Below are 18,364 nucleotides of genomic sequence, written 5' to 3' on the forward strand. Positions count from 1 at the left end.
GATCTCAAGATATGCAGACATGAGTTGTTTTTGCAATCATAAGCCATTGTGCAATGTCCTGGTCCCTGGACCCAGAGTCCTGGCTATTCAGAAAGCACAGATGTGGTGATGCCACTTAACTCACAGGTCTGCAGGGAAGGTGCAGATGTGATAATGGATGGAGAGCATTCATGAACTCTAAGGTGACAAGTAAGCACAATGTGACTGGTAACCACATATAACAGTGGCAGTTGTCCAGAGAGCAGGTGGGATAAGTATGAGTCAACAAGGAAGAAAATTGTTACACTTCTTTAAAGGAGTTCTCAGGAAACTGGGACTGAATGGCTCAGGTTACAGGGCAGACATAAATATGGAGTGCCTGCTAAGCCAAGAATCATTTGCCAGGAGCTCCTGGGACTCTAGAGGAAGGGAACTGTGAGTATCTCTGTCCATTCCTTATTCTATTTTCCCCTTGTTCTGTGACTGTCCCCTGCCATCAGGGCTGTTTATCCTACTGGTATGGAAGAAGCACTGGTCTGGGTTCTGGTTCAAGGCTCTAGTGCAGGAGTCATGGATGTGGGAGGTGGGGGTCATAGTGGGGTAAGAAGATGCTCTTCTGCCCTTGATTCAGCTTCTATGGTTCAGGTTTGCTTCCTGAGTTGAGTTAGAGGGGACAAGTATGCTGTGACACTCCTAAGACCTCAGATGCTACTGTGTGGAAATACTTCAGTTTATGAGTAGAAATGCCTATGATTTTTCTTAGTCCCCAGAATCAAAGGAACCCAGAGTTCAGCTGATGCAGACCAAGGGACATCAGCCTTGCTCTGGCATGAGTCTGGTCTTCAGTGCTCAGGACTAAATCTCTGCCAGAATGAGGGCAATGAAATCTACTACTAGATTCTGAGTTCACCCAGGTATTTCTAAAGACCCTTAGGATACCCAAGAAACTTATGAAGTCAAAACTGAAAAAAGTTAAGTGAAAAATAAGTGCTATCTACAGCTCAGAGTTGCCAGCAGCTGGAGAGGGAGGAATTTCTCTGGTCAACAGCACCTGTCCTCCACCACCCCTGTCAGCATGCTGAAGTGCTTCACCTTTTCACAGGGCTTCTGGCTTCAATGCCTCAGTGGCTCCCACTGGCTCTTTCCAGTCTCCTAATTTCAGTTTCTTTCTTTGAAAAAATGTTGCTGTGGTATGGATCTTAAGTGTTCCCAAAGGCCCATGTGTTGAAGGCTTTGTTCCAAGCCTTGGGACAATAATGCAACCTTTAACAGAGGTGGTCTAATGAAAGGAAGCTGGATCTTTGGGGCCATGTCTTTGAAGGGGATATTGGAACCCCAGGCCCTCTTCTGTCTCTTTGCTTCCTGGCTGTTATAAGATGCATAGGGCTCCTCTGACATATGCTTTTGCTATGATGCACTGTCTTGCCACTGTTCCAGGTAACCATGGACTGAAACCTCTGAAACTATGAACTAAAATAAACTTTTCCTTCTTTTAAGTTGGTTGTCTCAGGTACTTGTCACAGTGATGAAAATCTAACAAGATGTGCAATGTAGGGTTGACCCAGCTCCCATACCACCCTAGATGCCTTATGGATGGTTTCTCTTGCTTACCCCCAAAACCAACCATGTGACACCACCCTCTTCCCCTGTGCACCCCTCCTCTATTCTCTCTCACATGGTCTGGGCAGTCCTCTATGTGTCTGGTTCCTCCAGATGCTAATTTAGTATCTCTGAAATGCCTCACCTGGGCTCCCTCTATCACTTTCTCTGTGGAATCAGTGCTTGGTTCAGGGATGCTAATCACTTGGTATACAAGCAGCCACACTCCTGGATGGAGCTAGGGACAAACATCATAAAGTAGTCAGAATTCAGGCTCATTTTCAGACCAGCATGTAGACTCCAATGCAAACCTACTCATCGCAGCAAGGAAGAGGAAACAGATTTTCCTGGTCTTAGATGATCCAACTGCCTCAATAGCATATGCAAGGAAAAGGAGGCCTAGAACGGGAAAGGGTCCTGCCCAATGGATCCTTCTTTATGTGACAGGTGGCCTTAGAGAGAACATTATATCACAGCCACAATTTTATGGGCCTCTAAGAACAGATGGTCACTGCTGTGCCCAGACACCCACATCACAGTTCAAACAGAATTTATATCCTCCAAGATCAGGTTATATACCCATCTCCCTGAATTGTTTTTGAATGCTTTTTCCTCTAAGTCGCACAGCAAGAAGAAGAAGGTAGAAAGGGAGATTTCTAATCAAAACAAATTAGGTCAAGCCCTATCCTATTTTCTCCAAACCAACAACATGACCTTTCTCTTTCTATCCTTCTCCCCAGGCCATGCTGCTTCCCCTTCTTTCCTTGCTGTATCTGCTCACACAGCCCCAGGGGAACCTGGGAGCCGTAATGAAGAGCTACCAGCCTAGAACACTGGCCAATGCCTGCACTCTGGTCATATGCAGTCCTGCGGAGAATGGCTTGCCTGGCCGCGATGGCCGGGATGGGAGAGAAGGCCCCCGTGGTGAGAAGGGTGAACCAGGTAAAGTGGGGACCAGGGACTTATCTGGTGGGGAGAGAGACCTTGAATGATAAGCAATCTGCGTCTGGGTACTCAGTGATGAAAGATTTTGTGATAGGCTTCTTTTACCCCAGGGAGTGAGTTTCTCCTCACTGTTCATTCCACAAAAAAAAAAAAAAAAAAACAAAACTCCTCTACTAGCTGGCAAATGTACAAGATATGATAGAAACACATGATGAATGTCTAAACGAATTGTTTCAGTTTACTACAGTTAAAGTCACACTGTGATTAATCCTCCATGAAAAAAACTTCCTCCTGCTCCAAACATACTTACCCATCATTTTTACCTCTTTGTGAAGCACTTTTGGAAGTCCTCTTTCATGAATGTCATTAGCTGTGCTATCACAGCTGCCTTGATGCCCTGGATTTATTCAACAATTGTCTATCTCACATTTGTTTTGGCCATGGAGCAGAGTCAGAAGTTGCATGGTGCCTGATCTGGCGAATGTGGTAGGTGATTGTCTCTCTGTTGGACATCAGTCAGCAACAGCAGTCACTATTTTTTGATCACTCTTGGTTAGGACACTCACAAAAGAGGCCTTTGGGGGCAAGAACAATGGAATAAATTTGTTTGAAGTGAGAAGGTACTTTGAGGGTGATTAATGGCAATGTGTCCTTTACTGTAATAATTTTTAAATTTAAACATTAACATATTTTAATGACACCTATATGTCAATCTTGAACACCCAACCTAATTCTCCCCAATTATCCAAACAACCCAACACCTCCCCTGGGATCCCTGGGTTCTCTTGACCCTCAAGAAAGGATAAGTAATGAGTAAAGTATTACACTGGGAGGCTTTTGGGGCCCTGGTCTGGAAGTTAGCAGTTGTTCATTTTGATTAAATGTTGCCTGTACAGGATGTCAAACATTTTTAATACTTAAACTTGTTCCAAGGACAATAGGAAGGAAAGAGGCTCTATGGCCCCCACACAGACCAAATCAAAAGAATTTTCCTTAAAACTTCACAAGGTGAAAAATAATAATAATAAAAACTTCACAAGGTGAGAGAGGGACCTCAGTTTCTTTGTACATCCCTATGCATGGATATTCACTTGAGTAGTTCATGTACTTCTACCAAGAGCCTTACAAGGAATTTACTAATCTCCTTTGCCAAATAAGAAAAGTATTATTGTCTTACTTTTTTCTCTTTACTGGATCAAAATACCAACACTCAAAGTTAAAGTTAAAAGATTTGTTTAGCTCACAATTTGTGGAGGTTTCAGTCCATATCAGCTCGCTCCAAGGCAGGGTGGCATGGCAGAAGGACAACAGTTCATGACAGTGGAAAACAGCAAAAGCAACAAAACCAAAAAGGAGAAAGAGCAAGCCTTTTTTCTTCCCTTAAATTGTAAGCAGGCTCCTCATTCTAGGATGAATGTAGCACTGACCCTATCTCTATGCCCTCTTCCTGCACAGACTCAGGATATTTACAAAGTGAGGACCCTGGGCCCCTGCTGAGTCACTTAGTTAAACTTTAAACTTTTCAAACTGACACAATGAACAACATCCTACAGTGATAAAGGCCCATCATTTGCACCCCAGAATGTAGAACTGATGACTTACTTAGTGAAGCTTCTGGACTTCTCAACTTGACACAAAGTAACAACCATTCTGGAAGGTTAAAAGGGCATGGAATTCTGAGTTAGACAGATGTGGACTTCACTACAACTTCATCTCCAATTTAGGATCCTGTGGGACAAGGCACATGTTGTCAAGGAAACCAAAATAATATTTGCCACCCAGAGACAAATAACTGACCCAAATCTTTTTTAAATTCATCTTCAGAGTAAAGTTTCACCTACCTGCTAAACCAATTCCGAGGTTCCCAGGGGTGCTAGTAAATAAGGGAATTGTCAGCCACCAGTGGTGGCTCATACTTATAAGCCCAGCTATTCAGGAGACTGAGAAGGAAAGTTGCAAGTTTGATGCCACTTTGGGCAATTGAGCAAGATCCTGTTTCAGAAAAGGGGGGGTTGAGTGTGGAGATATATCTCAGTTATAGAACATCTACCCTGTCATGTACAGGACCCTGGGTTTAAGCCCTGGTACTGCTGAAGCAGAAATCCTGACCTCACTGTAGGTATTCCATTCTCTGCCATTGAACTCAGCTAAATCATATGATTTGTCATCAAACTGAAACTTCTATAAATATGCTAAAAGCAACTTTACTACATACATCTATGCTCACTACAAAATACCCGCTGTACCATAACCTTCAGTGAAAGCCTATCTCTTGTAACTTCTGTTTACCACCCTATAAATAAGACAAACTCTATATAATCAACACCTCAGACTTTGGAGATTAGCCCTTTCTTCTCCTTATCACCTGCCTACTGTTGAATCAGTTTTCCCTTAAACACTGCAAAACAAACTACGGACAATAAGCGAATTGTCCCAGGAAACATTATGCTTGCCCTGGGAGAGGATCCAAGTCTTGTGGATCAGTGAATCAAGGGTGGTTCTGGCCAAGCTTTGAAGAAATCAAATAGTCTTTATCTTTTGGGAGTTTTCATTTTGAGTGGAGAGGAAGCAAACTAGTGACACTTAAGAAAGAAAAAAAGAAAGAATAAGCCCTGGTCGACCAAGAGAAAGGTATTTGTCTTTCCAGTAGGGATTAAAAGAGCTCCCGGTATGAATGAGCTGGACTTGGACATGGCTGCCCAGGAATGATCTTAGAAGGATTGGACTCAATTAACCAACCCACTCTGAAATTTCCAGTTTTCTCTGCTCACAGAGAGGGTGGGGATTGAATCCTGGGCAGCTTTCTGCAAGGAGCATAGAAGAGATCTCCATTTGCTAAGCAGGTACTTTGTCCCTGCTCATTCCAAACCCAGCTTTGGGTCACTGTTTGGTCAGAGAACAGTACACAGTTGGGCAGGAAGTATGGTCCACTCTGGTTTGTCACTTCCAGTCACTTTAATCACGTGTCTGAGAATGTCCTTGGGAGCTTGGATGTAGGTCTGTGTCACCCAAAGTCTGCACTTGTAAAAATTTCCTCTGTAGACTTTGAAATCTGTGGACCCCAGAAATTGCTGAGAGTTAAGGCATAAGAAGAGAGATCCTTGATCAGGGATGGAGGATGCAGCTGGGGTACCTCAGAAAGCTCACAGACTCACCATGGAGAGCAAGTAAGGCCCAGGCAGGGACAGTTCCCTCATCATTCAGCACCTCAGTCATTCCTGCCCAGAAAGATTCTCCAAGAGTCCTTCTAAGGATACTCATCTCCCTCCGAGTAAACCAACACCTTGCGACAGCCTGTGAGATTCCCCAAGACCACTCTCTACCCCTGCTTACTTCTCTGCTCTCAACCCCTTGACTCCCACATCCACCTGACTCAGCCACACTGGTTTCTCACTGGTCCTTAAACATACAAAACCCCTCTCTCCTGGGTTTTGTCATTTGATCTTCTCATAGATATTCCTTCTACTGGGAAGGTTTCCTGTCCACCTTTTGTCATTCACTTCTATTGGACACTTTGTTTCACTAGTGTCTTTATGAGAGTGATCAATAATGGTGAATGCTGCTAAGTGCCTTCCAATATAACAACAGTTCTGTAAAAAAAAAAAAACAAAAAAAAAAACAAAAAAAAAAAAAACCCTATCTATATTATTCACCAGATTTGGCACAACGGAACTTCTGACTCTTCCCCAGACAAAAAATGACCAATTTCCAAAAGAAGAGTTCCACAACCACCCTACTTAAAACAGATATCACTGTCCCCAACACTTCCTACACATTATTTGATCTCTGCGGAGCTTATTATAACTTAACATGCCATGTGTCATACTTTTTAATTTTCAATTGTTTGTTTTATTTGCTGTAGGGTTGACAGGACAAAGAATCATTTTTTGTCTGTTTTGTCCACTGCTACACCAAAATTTAGACAGCAGCCAGTACATGGTAGAAGATTGATAAATATTTGAAGAATAAGTGAAAGAATTACCGCGACCCAAGCGACTCCTGAAGTTCTGGAGTTAAGGGCTGTGAGAGGATGAGAAAAATAAGAAGACACAAAGCTGGGGTCAGGTGGAGCCAGTATCCTCCTGATGGGAGGAAAGGTACTGACTCCCCACTGCAAGGATGTTTATTTATGATACGGGCAGAAAAATGACGGACTCCAAAAATTAAAAAAGAAGCACTTTATTAGCTGAGCTCAGCGGTGACACTGTCCCAGAAAAGCAGCCAGGGAAGTGTGTGCCCCAGCCAGGGGCTGCAGGGAGTTATAAAGTAGCAAGCCACCAGGGTCAGGGTCAGGGTATTAGAATCAGTTTATCCCCAAAAAGGGAAACAGGGAGGTGGAACAAACAGTTACAGGAACCAGGGAAGCACGGAGAGGGTTGCATGGTGGGTATGTTACAAGGTTGCACCTTGTAACAAGGCAATTACACAAGTTTTACAGGGAGATAACAAGTTATAATAAGTAAAGCACATTTTGAGTTTTTTTAGCTTATAACAATTTATACTTTTATAATGTCACATGATACCCTGTTGTCCTAGAAACCCACTGTTCAGATTGTCTTGGGGGTAGGTGTTTTCTGGGCTGAAGTAGATTCTTCAGGTGGCTTAGCCAGGTGCTCTTTGTTCTTGGAATGGTCATGCTCCAGCCTTGCCCATGTGGTAAATTTCCAGCTTCAATGGCTCCCAACAAAGAATGAAAGATTGAAGGGAAGAGGAAGTTCAAGACTGACTAAAGTGCCAGATCATAATGTTTCGCCTCAGGTGGTCCTAGGGTACAGGACTAGGTGACTGGGGAATCCTGGAATGTAAAATTAGTGCTTTAGGCAGTGTACTAGTCAATTTTCATGTTGTTGGAACATAATACCCAACACCTACTTAAAGGTGGAAAGATTTAATTTGACTCAATTTGATGATTTCAAAGGATTCAGAACATGGTTGACTGTCTCCAAGGCAGGAACATGATGGTGAAATGGTGGGATGGAGCAAAAATGCTTAATTTGTGACAGCCTGGAAGCAGAGCAGAGGAACAGTGTCAGAGAGGAGGGACCAGAAATGGTACCTGAGGCCACACCTCCATGACCCACCTCCACACACCCATGTACTTTACTAATTTGCTAAGCATAACTTAATCCATTCAGGATGACATATCAAGATTAACAGTTGCAGAACACATGTGCTGCTCTTGAGGGGGAAGACCTTCTTCCACTTGGGAGCTCTCACAACCACCAGAGTCCATGTAGCAGGGACTGGTGGCCTCAACCCACCCCTTCTGTGGCTGTTTTCTTTAGCCTACTATGCTGCTGTCAGCCTAGCCATGGACCCAAGTGATGCTGAGGCTGAGCTTGGGCATCTATGTCCTCAGCTCTGTGCACAGCTGGATGTGGGGCATGGATCTGTCCCTCTTTGGAGTTCTGGGGGAGAACTCCTCCCACATTGTCTCACCTGTTGCCCCCTTTCACGAAATATTATTAATCACTTATGGACCAGTGCTGGAGCCTAGTAGTCACATGCAGCCCAGTGCTAATCACAGAGTAAATGTTTATAGATGGTTTTTAAGCTTTGATTAATACATGTTAGTTGTATATATTAACGAGATTCAGTGTGATATTTCCAGACATGTACATAGTGTGCACTATATAGTTGATCAAATCCAACTTCTCTTCACCCCATACACACCCTTTCTAATCTTCAAGAATCTCTATTCTACATTTAGGTCAACATTTATTAACTCCCACGTGTGAGATGATATTTGTCTTTCTGAATCTGGATTATTTCACCTAAAATATTATGTCCCAATTCCATCTGTTTAGCAGTGTAACAAGGCTGAATAGTACTCCTCATGTATATATGGCACATTTCTGTATTCATTTGTCTGCTGATAGGCACATGGAGGTGCAGGCATATCTTTGGGGTATAATTTCATTTTCTTTGCATATACACTCAGAAATAGGATAGTTGGAATCCACAGTAAACTTATTTTTAGTTTTTTGAAGACTGTCCATACTGTTCTCCACAATGGCTGTACTAATTTACATTCTTACCAGTGGTGAGAAAGAGTTCTTTTTCTCCACATTCCCAATAACATTTGTTGTTTTGTTTTGTTTTGATAAAATTAGAACCGTGGTAATCTCATTGTAGTTTTGATTTGTTTTTACCTGATGGCTAAGGATATGGAGCAATCTTTTTCATATTCCTTGACCATTTGTATTCTTTAGAGAAATATTTGTTCAGACCATTTGCCTATTTTTAAATTGGACTCTTTGTTTTCTTATTATTAAATGTTTTGAAGTCCATGTAAATTCTAGATACTAACCCTTTGTCAGATGGAGAGCTGGCAGATACATTCTGCCATTCAATAGGTTGTTCTTCACTCTACTAATGGTTTCCTTTACTATGTAGCTTTTTCACTTTATGTCATCCCATTTGTCAATTTATACTTTTGTTTTCTGTACTTTTAGGGTTCTTCATAAACAAATAAATGTTAAAATGGGCAAATAATGAGTGTTTGTTCCATTTCTGATATAACTATTGATTCTCCATGTATTTGTATAAAAAGCGAGAACTCCATGGACACAGGTAAATACTGGAAAATTGCCTTCTTGTCAGGGGAAGAAACACGTCTCTGGAAAGCCTTTTTCCTCAAAATGAGTATACAGACATCTGTTTTCTGGTTTACCGCTGGACCAAGATGTGTGCCCGCAGAGGTCCATGCTCTTCTGAGCACTGAATGAATGCCAGGGCTTGACTCTTTTTTAGACACCCCTCCTGAGCCTTGGACCAACTTTACATTCCTTTGTTTTTTCTGCTTACAGGTGTTCCTGGAGCTACAGGGCCAGCAGGGATGCCTGGAATAGCTGGCCCAGTTGGGCCTAAAGGGGACAATGGCTCTGCTGGGGAGCCTGGACCAAAGGGTGATGTTGGACCAAGTGGTGAGCAACAAGGCATATAATTTAAAAGTCTCCAAGCAGTGCTTCTGCCAGTAGGATAATCCAGTAGCCATCATGGGGTCCAACCCAGAAAAAAGGAAGACAGCTGTTCTGAAGGCAGCACTGGGCTATCTCAGGATGGACTAGGCCGGTCGTGGGTGCCTCTTTGCCTCTCATTCTAGGCATCCCCACTGCCAAGAAGGCTCAGTGTCACTGACTAAGATGGTCTTTTCCCCCAGGACCTCCAGGACTTCCAGGTGCGCCTGGTCCAGTGGGAAAAGATGGTCCCCCTGGAAAGCAAGGAAACATAGGACCTCAAGGCAAACCTGGCCTCAAAGGAGAGGCTGGACCCAAAGGTAGGTAAATGTGTTGTGGCTGATCTTGGAACAAGAAAAGAGGAAGAAATAACAGTATGATCTATGCTGTAACATGAAGCATACTCAGAACACCAGAAGGAGCCCAGACCATCTCTGTCAGGAAGGCTTTTCCATGTGCTCCTGCCCACATTCCCGATGTTGGCACTATCTTACTCTTAACTTGCACAGAGCAATCCCAAGCAGTAAGGGTCCCTCTCTAACTCTGGGGTGTGGGTTAAAAGCTCTACTACAGGGGAGATGACACTTGCTGAGAGCACTCTCCACAGCATTCATCCCTATTTGTTTGTTCCTCAGGAGAAGTAGGTGCCCCAGGCATGCAGGGCTCCACAGGAGCAAGAGGCCCCATGGGCGCTAAGGGGGAGAAAGGTGCCCCTGGTGAACTCGGAGCCCCTGGAAGTGCTGGGGCAGCAGGTGAGTGATGGGGGGATCTGGTCCAGTTTGTGAGGACCAGTTGGATCCCGCAGCCCAACCACATGATGCCAGAGCTGATACTGCCATTCATTCAGGCCTCAGTAATTTTTCTTGTTACCGATACACAGTACCAACACCCACAACTCTAAGGAGGAAAGGTTTATTTAGTTTACAGTTTGTAGTTCTAATCCATAGTTGGCTGGCTCCAAGGCAGAGTGGCATGATAGAAGGGATGGCAGAGGAAGATGCTTATGGCATGGCAACCAGATAACAGGGAGTGAAGGGAGGAGCCAGCAAGGAAAACAGACCCTTCCAGGCCACACTCTCAGTGTCCCACCTCTTTTAACCAGACTTCGCCTCCTAACAAGCATGCCAGCTATAAACCCCTACTGAGAAGCTCCACCTTGAGTGCATGAGGCTGTTGAGGGCATCTAGATATAAATCATAACAGAGTCTGTATCCACAGAGGATGCAGCTCTAGGCTCTAGGAACCATCTGCAGGGAGGGGGCAGTGTTACTTTGTATCCAAGGAAGTCAGTTGCCAATGACAGGGACAGCTGTGCATGGAGGAGGAAGAGACAGACTGCTGTGTTCTGAAACTTAGTCTGTGTGTGGGAAGGTTGTACTGCTGGGTAATAAGGACAGGGTGTCTACTACAGAGAAGGTGAAAATTCTGCAAAGTGGCTGACTAGTTTACCCTGCTCTTCTTGGATCCCAGGGTCTGCTGGAGCTGTGGGTCCACAAGGACCTGTGGGTGCCAGGGGACCCCCAGGACTGAAGGGCGACAGAGGTGCCCCTGGAGACAAAGGAGCCAAGGGTGAAAGTGGGCTTCCAGGTAAGGCAGTGGCTCCTGGCTCAAGGAACTTTACTTGGGAATGGCATGAGAGGAGGAGCCCTCTCAGCTCAGGATTCTCCTCCTCTGGGATGGGACTGGAGAAAGGCTAGAGGGCTGGAGGGCAGAATCAGGCTTTGGTCTTAGCTGTGCAAGTAAAAGAGCAAATCTAGGCAGTTTCCTCAATCAACCTGAAAAAGCAGCAGCCACCCTCCCAGCTCATGCGATGGTGTTGAGCATCCAATGAGCCTGTGGATGGGCAACACAGGAGGACTGTATATTCTCACTCCCCACCCACACATGGAAGAACGGGGATGCCATTATTATATTCCCAGAATTTAGAATGACAGTAGCATCTGGATTGAGTCAGTGAGGCTCATGGCTCAGTTTGTCCATAACAGAACCCTAAGAAATCCCTGTACACAGAGGCCCCCTAGATTAACAGATGCTGCCTTACTGGGAGCTGCAGCCCAGCTCCCCACAATCACTCCCACTATCCACCTGCAACTGGACACCATTCCCCAAGACCCAGGCTCTGGGTCATTCCCAGACTGTGCTGGACAAACCTTCACCTGACATTTCCCTCCTTTGCAGACATCACTGCTCTGAAGCAGCAGGTAGAGGATTTGAGGGGACAGTTACAGAGCCTCCAAGCTGCCTTCTCTCGCTACAAGAAAGGTGAGCTCCTGGACCACTATCAGCCCTAACTGATCTGGGTCTTGGGGTGGGGTTGAGCTGGGGTAAAAGCTTTGGCTAGGCCTGAGAGTGAGCCTCGCCCTAGATCTCCAAGAGGGATGAACAGGGACATATCTGGAGCTAGGAGTGCGGTTGAAACAAAGGCTGGGCTGGAGCAGGGAGGCCATGTTCTCCAAGAATTAGAAGTAGATCCAAACACATGTAAGTGGGTATGGCCTTGTTAGAGGCTCACCAGGCTGGCAGGAATACTCTCAAAGTGACCAGGTATCTGAGCACTCTCCTGGCTTCTGTGCCCTGAGGTGGTTCTGCGGACCTGCCCCTTACCCCTGTGCATGCCCTGTGCTGGTCTCTGCACCACATAAGAGGATGTGTGTCGCACTCCTAGGGGCCAAGTGTAGGGGGCCATAGATGACACTGCAGCCCAAGGAAGCACTGAATCCAAGTGCTATTCTAAGGGACAATGCAGGTGGGATCTAGCCTTGGTGTGTGGCCAGTGTGCATCTCCTTTCCAAGTGCTCCTGAGCCAAGCAGGGACCATACCACCTCTGGGCTCCAGCTGTGATGGCTCTGCCTGTAGCTCTGAGACATGTGGAGCAGAGGTCCTGCCCTCACCCTGCAATCCTAGGTGCCCCAAACATCCAAGACTACACCCCTTAGTTCCCTGTGACTTTTGGAATCCACCTCAGTTCCCAGCTGCCCCTCCTCTTCTTCTGTCTTCCTAACATAGGTTTTGACTCCATGCCTTTCTAAATTAGAAAAAGAAGTTTTCTGACCAAGTAGAGCATGAAGGGGCTCACTCAGGTAGGATTGACTTCTAGGTTTCCAAACTCAGATGAGTTTCAGTCATTTGGCATTTCTCCCTCCTTCTACAAACACATTCATAGATGCATTCATTTGTATAGGCACACTGATAGAAACACAAAACATGCATGTAGGTGCACTTAAATATCACCCTTCATTCCACATCAATCTACATATATGGGCTCAAATGTATATCTAGACACACATCCACAGACACACACATCCAGAAAGAGCTTAAACACTTTTTGCAGAGTGTTCCATCACTGGAATGCTAAGCATGAATTATTTGTATCCTACTTTTCAAGGTCATTGCCATGGTCTAGTTTTTCAAATAAGGACTCATGGGCACATTTATATGGCATGTGTATACCTACCTAAGGCAGCATGAACCCAGTGAAGATGCACAGATCTTGTATTGACCTTGCTCAGGGCTCTCTGGGTTTGATTCTGAGCCCACAGCAAATCTTCCCTCATGTTTTTGTTAAAAATGCTCAGAGATAGACAGTGAATCAGGGTGTAACCTGAACCCTGCCAGCCTGAGTCAAGGAACACAGCCCTCTCTGAAGCCTTGATAGCCCAATGTTCTCTGTGGGTTTCCATGTGTAGACTCAGAACCACAGGGATGGGGACAGATTGGCATAAAGAGCTGCTTGGCATTTATGCAGCTGATGCTTTCATGAAGCAATACCTTACTTTAGAGAGATCAAAAATTGGAAACCCTACCCCATCCCAAAGTCCAAAGGGAAATTACTTCGTCTTGTCCACCTGGACAGTCATAACCAGGGTAGGCCTTGATATTTGACCTTCCAATTCCCTTTTAGGGCTCTCTCCTATACTGCCCCACACAGAGGCACCTGTCAGACACCCTCACTCCAGCATCCAGCATTGCCAGGACAGACTGACTGGAGGAAGCGCCACACACACACACACACACACCAAGAGGCTGACCTGGGACTAAACCTGAGCAGAAATTGACATATAGCAACCTCAGATGTCCTCCCTGTCCTCTCCTAGGCCCACTCCCCCATCACACAGCACAGACACTCTCTTACAGTTCAACATTTTAGCAACGGGGTGACAAAGGAGTCCCTGCATTTTTTTTTTTTTTTTTTTGGTACACTCAGAAATGGGCACAGACCAGAAAATCATTTCCCTGGGAAAAGCTGTTTAATTCTACATAGTAAAAATCAATTCCAGCGTACAATATGGGCTGACACAAGAAAAGAGCATTGGGGCTGGGGGTTTAGCTCAGCGGCATAAGCGCCTGCCTTGCAAGCAGGCAGTCGTGAGTTCGATCCCTGGTACTGATGAAAAGGAAAAAGACAAAAAAAAAAAAAAAAAAAAAAAAAAAAAAACAGAAAAGAAAAGAGCATCTCTAAGCTTTTGATTCAGGCTGGATAAGGTGCCCTCCTCAACTGTGCATTTGATGCCTGCATGACTGTGGCACTGAGGCTTCTCTGAGTCTGTATCTTGCTTGCATCCTTTCTCATGTCCTGACACCCTGCCACTGCCACAGAAGGCTTGGGTCACAGCGCAGAGATCTCAGACCCTTGAGCTCTGACCAGCCTTAACCTGACTCTCCTTCTTCCAGCCGAGCTCTTCCCCAATGGCCAGAGTGTTGGGGACAAGATCTTCAAGACAGTGGGCTCTGAAAAGACTTTTGAAGGGGCGCAAGAGATGTGCAGTAAGGCTGGTGGACAGGTGGCCTCCCCACGCTCTGCGGCAGAGAATGCTGCTTTACAGGAGCTGATCACAGCACAGAACAAGGCTGCTTTCCTGGGCATGACAGACAGCAAGAAAGAGGGCACATTTGTCTACCCCTCAGGGGAGCCCCTGGTCTATTCCAACTGGGTCTCTGGGGAGCCCAACAATGCTGGTGGGGTAGAGAATTGTGTGGAGATGTTTACCAATGGCAAGTGGAATGACAAGAATTGTGGAGAGCAACGCCTCGTGGTCTGCGAGTTCTGAGCCTCCCACCCCTGAGAGAGGTGCCAACATCCCAGTGAAAAGGTGATCTATGCCTGTGAAAAGCATTGGAAAGGAATGCTGCAGATGCCTCTCGGAGCAAATGCAAGATGCCTTCCCACAATGAAGCCCAGCAAAGAAGGCGTCATCCAGTTCTCCCAGTTGCAAGTAATAAAAGTCGGTTTCCATTACCCCATCCCAAAGTCCAATGACTCCTTTCCTCCTCCTTCACCAATTCTCAGCTGCATCTGACTCAGCTGAATATCCCTCCTCTTTCAAACTCTGCCTTCTCTGGGTTTTCAGAGGCACTATTGTTGCCTGCCTTGATTCTCATCATCCAGCTACTACTCACCAGCCCCTGTTCATCCTCATCACTCTCCTTGGCCAATGGATGGGGCAGCATCAAGGTTCAGCTCTCGCTCTCTGCTGTCCTTACTCTCACTGCAGGATGAGCACATCTGGCTCTTTCCCCAGTGTCACATTCTGTCTACAAGGTGAGGACTCTTGCATATAGATGCATGTTCAGGACCCTTTCTAAACACCAAACTTCTCTCTTGCAGGATGGAGCCCCAGAGCTGAAAGCGTAAGTGGTTGCTTCCTCCTAAGTCTAGGAAGCTGCATACAGCTTCCTCTTTATCTCTCTGCCTAGCATCTCTGCAGCCTTGTCAATGGGACAGGAGTGTCAGCTCACAGTTCTAAAGCCACCTAATGGAACTTAAGAACAAAGAGTGTCTCACCAGGTTCAAGTCACTTCAACCCTTTTTTTACCTGGCAGTTTCAGGAACCTTCTTTCTCACTGTGCCTCACAGATAATCTAGCTAACTCATCCTCTTCTTTTTCCAAATATTGAAACCAAGGCACAGAGAAGGGAGGGGATTTGTCCAGGGACACAGTGAATGGCACGCTTAGAAATGGGTCACAAACAGGTCTTTCAGACCCCAAAGCTTGTGCTTTGGATCTGTAAATATATTGGCCAAAGACTGCTGAATATTTGGTTCATTTCATTACTAAGGTATTACAAAAAAATTTCTTAAATGACACCTGTGTTCACGAAATGGGAATGACACCTGGGTAAACCACAGGCTTGCAAAAGGGACTCAAGTTCCTCTTCCCAAGACAGGAAATCACTCTCTCCTTTGTTCAAAGAGACAAAGGGGATTGCTCTTTCCAGAAGAGGCCTCCAAACCCCACCTCTCTTCCTAGAAGTCCTGAGGCACATAGAATGTCCAGAAATGAAAGCCACATTTCCAGATCACATGCAGGATCTCTGCTAAGAAATTTCACCTATACTGGAAAAGTTCCCACTTACTGGCAGTTTCTGAAATACACATCTGTTGTGCAATAATGGGTAAACAATTCTCAGGTATAGAGGCCACACTTGGGGACACTCAGGAAACCTCTTTCTGTTGCAAGTAAGAAGAAGCAACTGGATGTATTTTGAGTCAAACATAAAGCATTTTTCTACAAATAGATGGTTCTGAACAAGCTCAAGAAGTACCAGAACATCAAAAGCAAAACCATGCCATCTCCCCAGCTTCTAGGTCCTCTGTGCTTCTTTTCCTCCTTTCCACATTGGCCTTTTCTGCTTCCTGGGTCTCTACTGCTCATGGATAGTGAGGCAGCATCAGATACTACACAGAAGTAAGGAACTCTCACTTGCTAAGGAAATGAGTCTTCTAGGTCAGGGCTCACCCTGGTCCAAGCAACTGAGCTTTGGGGCATAGTACCCTAAAGCAGTGGTCTCGGTTGAACCTCTCCAAGACCAATACCCACCTACCCCAATACTTATGCCAAGATTTTTTCTTTTGAAGGGGAAAGAAAGAGTAGTCAAAAAGTATGAAGAGAGTAATCTCCCATAGTGTTGTAGGTCTGGAATACTGAGACCTCAACCTTTTTAAAAGACCCTCCAAATCCTCCAGCATCATGTCTCATGATGGCAAGAAGGGACTCTGCATTTCCAGTCTGATTAAATAGAGGACTAAAGCAAATATTGCAGAAGTTCAAGTCCTAACTTGAACTTGAACAGAGGCTGTCCTGTACTCACATGCGTGGATAAAGTTCAACCAGGATCTGAAGCAGTGTCCAGTTCCCCCATCAACCTATTAGCCAGGGTCCACCCTGATTCTGGGGATATGATGACCCTCAGAGTACCAGGTTCCACTATGGGAGTGGCTGACTTCCTTCTGTTTCTGGAAGAGGAATCTTTTGAGCAGTTGAAGTATGAAGGCCCTGTTCAGTTTAATAGCATATTCTCAAATTTCCTTCTGCTTCTCCACCTTCCTGTCACCAAACCAGCCCAAATACCATATTGAAAAGCCTTCTGATGTTTTCTTTTCTAGTAGGATCCTATTTTTGTTCTGAATTGTTTTGATATACAGCATTGACAACTGAATTGCATAAATTCAGGGAATCATCAATAACTCTTACCTTCCAGATGAATTAAAATTAATTCAAGTTTAATGATGTACTTGACTTTTCAAATTAACTACATTTTATGTACTAGAGCAAATAAGCATAGCTAGCAGGGGAAATAAACTGTTAATTTAGATGTCAAATATTTATCCAGGCACTGGATACAAAGATGGAAATGACTGGTCATGCTTTTGTGGATCCCACAGCTGTGTATGCTTCTGACCCAACAGAGAAGTAAGCTGTAGAATTTTCTCCCAACAGTGGGCGGCAGAGGTTCTATTCATATAGATGAAGAATGAATGGATGGATTCTAACCAGGAACTAGAGGACAGCTTGTGCAATCACCGAGCTGCTCAGAGACCAAGACTCACTCAATTGCTGTCCACTATAGTTACCTATGACAGTTATCAGGCTTCCATAAGGAGAGAGGCATGGAAATGCAGAGTGTAACATTTCTGAGGGACTGGACAAGAGCAAGTGCTTACTTCTGTGGCACCCTCTCCTCCAAGGCATAGTGACTGCAGGAGGATTAGTGGCTATAAAGTGGCTCTGGAATCCAACATTCAGAACTCAGAGCAATCACATGGAAGGCAACTGAATCCAAATGGACTCACAAAAAGGTCTGGGGGTCTTGGACTGACATATTTTGAATATTAACATTTTTGACCTTCACTTAAAAATTTTCTAGGTGCTCTCTGGTGCCAGTTGAGCCACCTTTGTGCCACAAAGAGGGATTTAAGGACCTGCCTGAGCAAAGTATCCCAATGTATATGTACTTAGTAAGTAGAATGAATGGAGTAGAAACTGAAAGAGTCATGTGAATGGCATCCTTAATTCCTGCTTGGAAGTCAGAGCAAGGTGCTGATGAGCATAAAGTATTTTTAAGATGTCACCAGGCCCTTTGATCTGAGGTAGGAGCACAGTGACCTCGCTGCCAGTTCTTCTGCATATTTATTTTTTAATTTGATTAGCACTTCATTTCTTGTGTAAGTGGCTAGGGCCAGGCCAAGGCTGAAGGGCTCCACATAACTTCAGGACAAACAAATGCATTCTTGGACTAGAGTGAGGGGCCGCACTGAAAAGAGAGGAGATAAGCAGGGGGTTTTGAGCAAACCTGAAATGCTCAGCCCCAGATAGAGGGAGAGACTGGGAAAGCAGAAAGTGGGTGAGAAGGTGCAAATCTCCAAAGAATGTAGAAGTTTAGTGCACTTCCTTATTCATGTTCACGGAAAAAAAGGGAGCATGATTGACTCTGTGAGGACTTCATGATGCAGTTGTAAAGCTGTCAGGAAACAATGAATCATAGCTTAAAATATATAAAATAGACTTGGTCCATCTTGTGTTAAAAGGTTTCATAAAACTAGCATGGTTGAAATAGTATATTAATGATATTTCAATATGCAGAAAAATAAAGAATAGAAGTT

General features: G+C 44.9%; 1 protein-coding gene and 1 long non-coding RNA gene across 3 annotated transcripts; one reads left to right on the forward strand and one right to left on the reverse strand.

Moving 5' to 3' along the window:
- Positions 1–262: 262 nt before the first annotated feature.
- Sftpd (surfactant protein D) lies at positions 263–14,724 on the forward strand. 2 transcript variants are annotated; one of them, XM_003466092.4, is made up of 8 exons: positions 263–414; positions 2,319–2,520; positions 9,333–9,449; positions 9,686–9,802; positions 10,118–10,234; positions 10,953–11,069; positions 11,661–11,744; positions 14,155–14,724. In XM_003466092.4, exons 2-8 carry the CDS (start codon positions 2,322–2,324, stop codon positions 14,529–14,531), a joined length of 1,128 nt encoding a protein of 375 aa, XP_003466140.1. In that variant the 5' UTR covers positions 263–414; positions 2,319–2,321; the 3' UTR covers positions 14,532–14,724. The 2 variants fall into 2 exon arrangements, with proteins under 2 accessions (XP_003466140.1, XP_063089761.1); XM_063233691.1 differs by lacking the exon at positions 263–414 and adding an exon at positions 2,131–2,218.
- On the reverse strand, positions 2,520–4,436 carry LOC134472405 (uncharacterized). The gene is made up of 3 exons (XR_010042209.1): positions 4,365–4,436; positions 4,126–4,251; positions 2,520–3,098 (listed from the first exon to the last, which is right to left on the reverse strand). It is a non-coding gene; the product is annotated as an uncharacterized LOC134472405 (long non-coding RNA).
- Positions 14,725–18,364: the final 3,640 nt, after the last annotated feature.

The sequence above is a fragment of the Cavia porcellus genome, unplaced genomic scaffold (assembly GCF_034190915.1).
Source record: "Cavia porcellus strain 051 isolate PalLab524CR breed Dunkin Hartley unplaced genomic scaffold, mCavPor4.1 scaffold_23, whole genome shotgun sequence".
NCBI lineage: Eukaryota > Metazoa > Chordata > Mammalia > Rodentia > Caviidae > Cavia > Cavia porcellus.